Source organism: Chinchilla lanigera, unplaced genomic scaffold, assembly GCF_000276665.1.
Source record: "Chinchilla lanigera isolate Chin_1 unplaced genomic scaffold, ChiLan1.0 scaffold00017, whole genome shotgun sequence".
Lineage (NCBI taxonomy): Eukaryota > Metazoa > Chordata > Mammalia > Rodentia > Chinchillidae > Chinchilla > Chinchilla lanigera.
In genome coordinates, this window is record NW_004955418.1 from 20,546,058 (window position 1) to 20,554,921 (window position 8,864).

Here is an 8,864-nt window from a genome sequence, read left to right on the forward strand (position 1 = left end):
GAGAGTTCGGTTCCCGGTACCGGAGAAAAACCAAAAAAAAAAAAAAAAAAACTAATTTACCTTATGTACAAGCATAGTATTCAACGCTGGACATGAGTGTACATAAGGAGACGCATAACACAAATAGGGACCAATGAACATGGAAGGTGGGTTGTTTTTACGACAGAAATTCTAGCCAGAATTTCTAGCCATGAAGGTACATGCCTGTAATTCTCCACTGGGGAAGCTGAGGCAGGAGGGTTGCCATGAGTAAAAGCCAGCCTGGGCTGCCATAGTGAGTTCAGAGAACCTAAACTTCATAGACCCTGTTTCAGAAAACAAATAATTTTTTTTTTTGTAATAGAAGAGGGGAGATCCTGGTTGCCTCTGACCCAAGTGTGTCTCCCTGCGTGCAGGTGTACGTGGACATCCCAGGGGCGATGGACTTATTTCTGAACTTGCCGCTGGTCATCGGCACCATCCCCCTGCACCCATTCGGCAGCAGAACATCCAGCGTGAGCAGTCAGTGCAGCGTGAACACGAACTGGCTCAGCCTGTCCCTCCCCGAGAGACCTGAAGGTAACTTGCCACTCACGTCTAATCTGCGCCGGGGCCCTGTTTATTGAGAACTTCAGCTTACATGTGATACCTGACAACCCTAGCTAGCTTTCTCTGCCTACGTAGAACAGACATGCCTTCGTGTTAGTTTAGGGTTGTGTCTCCCTAGTGTAAGTCACCCCGCAAGTAACTACTGTTTGCCTTGACCTCTTTTTTTAATACTGACTATTCTGTGTATCTTGACATGCATAAGAACGTGCTGTTCGAATTGCGTGAATCTTGTTCCCTCAGCGCCGCCCAGCTATGCAGAAGTGGTGTCGGAGGAGCAGAGGCGGAGCAACCTCGCGCCCAGCGGCGCTTGCGATGACTTCGAGCGCGCACTGCAGGGGCCGCTGCTCGCCTACATTCAGGAGTTCCGGTTCCTGCCCCCTCCACTCTACTCAGAGGTGAGCAGCGATCCGGCAGCTGGCCGCCTTGGAACATGGCATTGCAGGCTTTGTAAAGATGCAGGAAGGCCTTCACTGTCCCGAGCATAGCAGAAGCCCTAAGCTGGGCGTGGTAGCGCACACCTGTGATCCCAGCCCTGGGCAGGAGTTCAAGGGCTGCCTGACCCTGCCTCAAATAGCGAAGTGAAGGAAGTAGCATACAGCCGTGTGCAGGTTTCATGTAGGGTTGTTGGAGCTACTCAGCTGGACAGAGAAGTAAGGCTGTTCACTGATCACTGTAGAAGTAAAGCAACGGTCTAACTTCATTTTGAGTTATTTTTATTTTTCTAAGAAACAGTTTTTTATTTTCAAGCATCAGTGAAAAAGCTAGCATTTTTGCAAGCGTTGATTGAACCTCTAGAGCTTACCTTGGAATCTTTTTTCCAATTTAATTTTTGTATATTGTAAGGTTGTTACTCATCAGGGAAAATAGCAGATTTCCAGATAACTTCTTAAGCAACATTCCTGCGCTGTTGGGCTGCTTTTATTCCTCTCACCGATGGCAGCTGAATGCCTCCAGGAGGAGCTTTGCCTGCTTACTTGGGAGAAGCTCACAGGCTAGTGTAAAAATAAAGCTTAGAACAGAATCTTTAGTCAGCGACGCCTAGAAGCCTGCTCATTTGCAGAGCACCTGACGGGAATCAGCAGCGAGCAGGCCTCGTTCGTGCCCGGAGACAGCAAATACAGGAGTGGGCGACGTAGCAGTTTCGGGTTTCTGCAGAGACCCAAGGCCATGGTACGCTGTTTGGAAACTTTTGAAGTTGGCCTAACGCAAGATGATTTTGCAAGTGACAGATACTAGCCTGTTCTGTGGGTTGATGTGGTTTACTCCACTGTTTTACAATAAAACATTATAATACTTCATAGTGAAGTTAGCAGGAGGAAGGGAATTGCTTTTACTCTTCAAGTTGCTGGGGTTGTTTGTTTTTTTTGTTTTTTTTGTTTTTTTTTTGAGGGAAGGTCTCTGTATGCAGTCCAGGTTGGCCTTGAACTCGCTGTGCAGTGCAAACTGGCCTGGAACTTGAGGCGATCCTCCTGCCCTAGCCCCCCCCCCCCAGTGCTGGGGTAACAGCGTGCGCACCACGCCCAGCACTTGTTTGCTTCAGTCCTCCGGTGGCACCTGGTTGGGCTTCCCAGCACTCCAGGGAGCGTGGAGAGGGCAGTCCACACTCACTTCACTGCACTGCCGCTGTAACGTCCTGTTCCCCTCTTTCAGAGTGAACTTAGATCATTTAAGGTTCTTACGACATAAAGTAGGTTCAGGTTCAGTAGGTTTCCTTTTCCCTTCCAAACTTTTTTCCCTGGCACTTGGGGTTTTTAGGGAGAGACTCACGCACTTGCGGCGAGGGGCCAGTGCGCAGGGCCACCCCGAGTCACCGCGCCTCTCAGGGCCCCCGTCACAGGGCTTCTCGGCCCCAAGCCTGGGGGGAGCGGGTCTGCAGGAACGGGACTCTTGCTGGGAAAGTGTTTTCCTGTGTCCCAGTCTTAGTGCCAGGCCACGCCAGGGGACGGTGAGCCCCCGGAAGGTGTGGCACGTCCCTCACATGCACGGGGTGGGCTCCCATGCCCATCAGCCTCTAGTGACCCTCACGGCTGTCCCCTGCCAGTCGGGCCATCCCCCCCCTCAGGCCGCACAGGTGCCATGAGGAGCTGGGACCCTGTGGTCACCCTGGGCTGGGGCCGATGCCCAGCTGGGCCCCGTGGTGACACTGCACGTTCTCGCCTGCAGGTGGACCCGAACCCGGAGCAGGCAGACGACAGGCCCTCGTGCCCGTCCCGCTGAAGGGCGCCGGCCACCGGTGCGGTTCCGAACTGCGGCCTTCGGTGAGGATGAGGACAGGAGGCCTTGGAGACACGATGGCGGAGTGACTGTGCCTGGAGCCTGGAGGCACGACGTGCAGTGGCCACTCTTGGCTTGGCCACCGCAACACCGGGGACTGCTGCCACCGGCAGGCCAGGCCCCGTCGTCCGTCCGGGCAGACACCGCCTTCTTTGAGTTGAATTTTGCACACGCGATGCTTACCTTGTGCGGTTCGATGTCACTACAGCTTTGTTCCCATTCCGCTGGACTCCGGCGTGCTTCTGTGTCCGCACAAGGGACGGAGCTCTGCAGGACCTGGACATGTGCTGACACCGGGCTTACGGATGCGGCCTGGCCTCTCCGAGCACGCACAGGTCACCACGAGCGGCCATGTCACCCCCAGCGTCGTGGGCAGCCAGGGGCGCCACGCCGGCTCGGGTGGTGACTGGGGAGCAGAGGGGACAGATTGGCCGCGGGCGCCCCCTCGGTCCCCGTCCACGGTGTGTTGCCTTCCTACTTCACAGCGAGCAGTGTGTCACCACCTGCCCGAGTCACTTATCTCAGGTGAACGCGTCACTTGCCAAACGTCGGAATGCGCTGTGTTTCCTTGCACTGTTGAGTTCTGGGTGGTTTCGTTTTTTTCCTGTTGTTGATTTGGTTGGCTTTTCGGAGTGGGAAATTTGGAAATGGGACGTACACAGAAGTGACACCCCACCAGGTGGCCCTGTGCCCTGGGGAGCAGCGGGCAAGGCGGAGGCAGCTGCAGGTGTCCATGGTGCAAGACCAGTCGCTCAGGAGGGAAGGAGGGACGATGTGTCACCTCCTGGGGACCGAGGTGCCCTTTTGGGCGGGGTGGGCCCTGGGCCGCCTGCCTGGGTCACCTCCAGGAGTGCGAATCCCGGCCACTACAGTGTCTGCTGGGCCATGGTCGCATATTTTTTTGTTTATGAAAATTGTTTTTTCATCATTTAAAGAACAAGTTGCTAAAGATGTGAAGCCACCCTTCTGTGAACAGAGTGATGAGGTACTAAGGTGGTGACACTGGTGACGGACAGTTATTGGCGGTGGGGTGGAAACTTACCAGCACTCAAGAAACCCGAAACCTGCAGTCACTGAGGGACCACGTGGACTTGTCCTGGCGTAAGAAGGGCTCAGCCAGTGTCTCACCTCAGACCAGCATCCTGGGCACCCTGTGAGCCCAGCCGGCCCGACGTGACTGTCCACCGCCTCCTGCAGAGCAGGCTTTCTCCAAGTGGCCTTCCAGGAAACACGACAGCTCATGTTCGCCGACTGCTGACGGGCCCGGGGCGGGGATGGGTCGCGTTTTAGGCGATTTGGGGAGGGCTGGGTGCCTCCAGCAGCCGTGTGTGGAGGAGGATGGGGGGACTGTTTCTGTACCCTTAAATCACTTTGTGAATGTGCCCCTCAGGAGAAGCTAGTGGGATTCCGTGCACACAGGGCATTTGGGGGTTTCTGCTTGGGTGGGGCCTGCCAGGACCCCCTTTGTGTCCTCTCCGACCGAAGGGAACTGCGGTCACCTGCACGGCGTGGGGCGCTGCGCAGGGCGGAGCAAGAACACCACAGTGCGCCCGCTCTGGTCCAAAGCAACAGTTAGAAAACTTTATCAAATAAAGTTTTATTTTCCCCATTAAAGTGTTTCTTTACTCACTGAGAGGCATTACTTTTTCTAAATATTGGTCAATTCCGGATACAAGGGTGAGGTTCACAGTTGTATTCCATATTCACAGTTTCCTGATTTTTCAATTAGGAAAAGTCAAATCCAAAATGTTAGCAAAACAAAGTGCAATATTGAATGTCTGCTTTATAGATTATATTCTATGGCTGTTTGTAATTTTCTGTTCGTTTTTTTTTAATTTGGTGCTGAACATGTATGTCCTTGTAGGCTGTTTTAAGAAAACAATATGTGGGAAATGATTTAATTTTTCCTATTGCTCTTCCTTGTGGAAAATAAAGTGTTTTTTTTTTCTTTTTTGTATAACTGGAGATTTATTTAAACTATGATCTTATTAGTAATTTGCCACACCTGGAAACACTGTTGATACTACAGTTAAACCAAACCAGAGTTATTTCTAAATATACCCTAAAAAGATTACTGAGGACTTAAAGGACAGGGATTGTGAACACTAGTAATTGTTGTCCTAACTTAGGTTATGGACACATTCATAGGAAGTTTGTAAGTTAGGGGTATATAAACCAGTCCTAGCTGGGCGTGATGGTGCACCCCTGTAATTCCAGCACGCAGGAGGCTGAGGCAGGAGGATCATCGTGAGTTTGAGACCAGCCTGGGCTACAAAGTGAACTCAAGGCTAGCCTGAAGTGCACAATGAGACCCTGTCTCAAAAAGAACAAAGTCATTCCTTAAATATGAGCCAAGTTTTAATTTTAGACAACCAGTTTCCCCCTCCTATGTATGGTGTGTCTAATTTCTAGTAAGGAATTATATTTTAAATTCATCTTGAAAAATGTGCATTAATTTCTTCTAAGTTTTGAAAACATCTGGTTGCCATTGTCATCCCAGCACTTGGGAGGCTGAGGCACGAGGATTGCTGCGAGTTTGAGGCCAGCCTGGGCTACAATAGCAAGGGATTGTCCAAAAACAATATTCTTAAGAGAATCTGAAATTTATTTTGTGAAAGGGTCTTACTATGTAGTTCAGGCTAGCTTTGGACTCACTATGTAACCCAGGCTGCCCTTGACCTCGCAGCAATCTGCCTGCCTCAGCTTCCTGAGTGCTGGGACTAGAGGCCTGTGGTACCAAGCCTGGCAAGAATCTGAATTTCATCATGATGGGCAGCTTGAAGTTCTTTGAGAATCAGAATTGCTCTGAGCATTTGTGCTTGATTCCTGGGTTATCAATTGTGAACGTGCCCTGATGGGGATTTCAGTACTCCCAAACGGGTGCTCACATTGGCACGGATCTTACCTACACTGCAAGTCAGTTCACACAGCTGATGCGCAGGTGCAGTCAGCTTTCTGGAAGCGCTGCCAGCCTTACCCACCTAAGCCAGCCTGTGAGTCACAGGAAGTAAACTGGCAGCAAGGGAAGCGTCTCAGGCACCCAAGCTCTAGCTCCAAGGGCCGCTAACAGGATGCGCCAGCTGCTTTCCCAGATAGGTCCGCTGGCCATCCAGGGTCCCTCACTGACGCCTGCGTCTGGTGTAAGGCAGTGGCCCTACTGCACCTGCAGCCCAGGGCGCACCCCGCTTCCGGGCAGGAGTGGGAGTGCCTTTGGTCCCTGCTGACTGCACAACAGCTGTAGTTACTGTATTAGCTGCACATCCCATGCTCATAGAATTACGGAACGGTTGACTGGTAATTTATCAGTACTTTGTTTTTAGACAAGCGCTCACCATGTTGCCTACACTGGCATTGAATTTGCAGTCCTCCTGCCTCAGCTTCCTGAATAGCTGGGATTATGAGCATGTGCTATTGTGCCAGCTGACTTTCCCCAGTCATGAAACTCATTTACTTGTTCTGGGGTCAAGCTCTACCCTCCGGGGATCCCTGGGCTGTTCAGACTGAGGGCTCTGGAGGGGAGCACAGCTGGTGCCGGCCCGTGCAGGAACGATGCTCTGGGACTGGTGGACAGAAACGCTGGACACCCGCGTCTGAGGACACTGGCCCCGGCATCCGTGGAGGTTTGCCTCCTCTGGTGCCATCATTTCCCACTGGCATTTATGGCTTCCTGTGGGGAGGGTCAGAAGGACGAGCTAGGCCGTGACAGCCCGGAGGGTGTCCAGTCCCCAGCCGTGCTAGAGGCGCTGGGGTGCTGACACCTGGCTCACACCGCCTCTCCCCGCCCCCGGACTCCAGGCGGCAGCGCGCTCTGGCTGTGCTGAGGGAGGGGTCTCCCAACCAGCAGCTGCTCGGGCTCCCAGAGGACAGGAGTGCCCAGAGGAGCCTGCGACGGACAGCGGCCCAGCACCTTACACCAAGATCGCTCAGGACGCAGTGCGGGAAGAGCGCACCCCACCAGGCAGAGAGGATGGCACCTTGCAGTTCCCGTCTGCAGCTGGTGCTCAGGACATTCACCACCGAGTGACAAAATGCTTCCGCTTTTCATTTCCCCATTTCAGAACCAATACAGACAGGAGACAAATGTTTCAATGCATGTGAAAAATTGTACCACTGTAAGAGTTAGGTATGTGGCCTACGCCTGTGATCCCGGCACTCAGAAGGCTGAGGCAGGAGGATCACTGTGAGTTTGAGGGCAGCCTAAACTACACAGTGAGACCCTGTCTCAAAAATAAATGTATATATATCTAAACACATGCCTACCGGAAATGGACCCAATATCCCTGTCTTTATTGATCAGCACACAGTGAAACAGAAGGAAATTTTAAAAATGATTTTTCAAGCAAGCTGCACAAATTGTAGTCCCAGCACTCAGGAGGCTGAGGCAGGAGGATCGAAAGTATGAGCACAGTTACAATTTTAATCTAAACTGTCCCTCAAAAGTCTCCTGTCTTCCTCAGTGGGGCTTTTGGAAGGTGACTGGATCTGGGGCACCTGTGCTCATCGGTGGAGAGTCCATTAATGAGTCCATGGCTGGACAAGCTGTTGGAAGGCCAGACCTGGCGGGGGAGGTGGTCAAGGGGTCAACCGCAGGATGTGCGCCTGTCCCCTCTGCTCCCTTCTCCCTCTGCTCCTGCTGCCCCAGGCCTGGCCACCCTGCTGTCTCTGCCCTGAGCCAGCTGACTCCTGACCAAACCCCTGGAACCGTGAGCCACAGTGAACATCCCCTCTTCAAGTCATGGGTGTTGCGTACTTTGTCTCAGCAACTGCTAAGTGACTGATACTAGTCCCTTGGCAAGATGCTGTCTCAAAATAAAACCTATGAAGGGCTGGCGAACCCAGCTCAGCACAGGCCCCAGGGTCAGTCCCTGAGACTGGGTGGGGTGTATACACAAGGAATGTGTTTAGGGATTTTTCTTTTCTTTTTAAATAGTCTTTCGATGTAGCCCAGGCTAGCCTCGAACTCAGGGATCCTCCTACCACAGCCTCCCGAGTGCTGGGATCACAGGCGTGCGCCACCATGGCCAGCAATAGGAAATGCACTTACAAGACATGAAACCAACTCGAAAACAAAGACCGGTGGTCGAGGTTGGCTCGAGGCCCCTCCCTGCTCTCTTTGGTGAAACTGCCGTGGCCAGACTTGTGTGGAGAGGGGAGGACAGCAGGGACACTGGGAAACTCTTGCCCTGTGTGATAGGAGCGTGGGCTACATGGTGAGCTCAAGGCCAGCCTGAGCTACAGTGAGACCCTGTGTGAAGGCCCTGAGTTCAATCCCCAATAGTGGAAAAAAAAAAAGGTAACATTCATAGCACTCAGAACTGAGCATGGTGGTGCACACCTGTAATCCCAGCCCTCAGGAGGCTGAGGCAGGAGGACTGCTGAGAGTTCTATAGAAACCAACCAGGGCTACATAGTGAGTTCAAGGCCAGTGTGAACTACAGAGTGAGGCCCTATCTCAAAGACACCAAAAAGAGAGAGTGAAGGAAAAAGAGGAAGGAAAGGAGGGAGGGAGGGAGGGAGGGAGGGAAAAAGGAAGGAAGGAAGGAAGAGAGGGAGGCAGGGAGGGAGGAAGTGGACTGCAGCACAGGACATGACCGGCTAACTGAGCAGTTCTGACCCCAGCTTCTGCCGGACACCTGAGCCCAGCTGGGACAGTTCCTCTGGGGCAGTCTGAGCCAGTGCGTCTGCCCTTTCCTGCTGCAGCCAGAAGCGTCCCTCCTCTGAGGGCAGGCCAGGCCCGGAGCGCTGAGGAAGTCAGGCCGAGCATGGTGGTGTGTGCCACCTGGGCTACAAACCTGGTCTCAAAAACAAACCAAAAACAAAAAGGAAGGAAGGGAGGAAGGGAAAAAGGGAGGAAGGAAGGAAGGAAGAAAGAAAAAAGCAGGCAGTCCCTGCAGGCCCGCAGGTCGGGGGGCCTACTTCTCCCTGCATTCATCTCCGGCTTCTCATGCCCATGTGTGTGAGGAAACCCGGCCCCGCTGACGGCCCAGCCCGGAGCGTCTGCA

The 8,864-nt window shown here is 53.0% G+C and overlaps 1 protein-coding gene across 1 annotated transcript in view; it reads left to right on the forward strand.

Annotated features, from left to right (window-relative positions):
* Arrdc3 (arrestin domain containing 3) overlaps nucleotides 1–4,819 on the forward strand; it is a gene marked incomplete at its 5' end in the record, with an annotated part of 12,019 nt that extends 7,200 nt beyond the window's left edge. The window contains 3 exon segments of the mRNA XM_013513045.1: nucleotides 396–558; nucleotides 829–983; nucleotides 2,752–4,819. Of these exon segments, the coding sequence (XP_013368499.1) occupies nucleotides 396–558; nucleotides 829–983; nucleotides 2,752–2,805 (372 nt within the window).
* Between the last annotated feature and the right edge of the window lie 4,045 nt (nucleotides 4,820–8,864).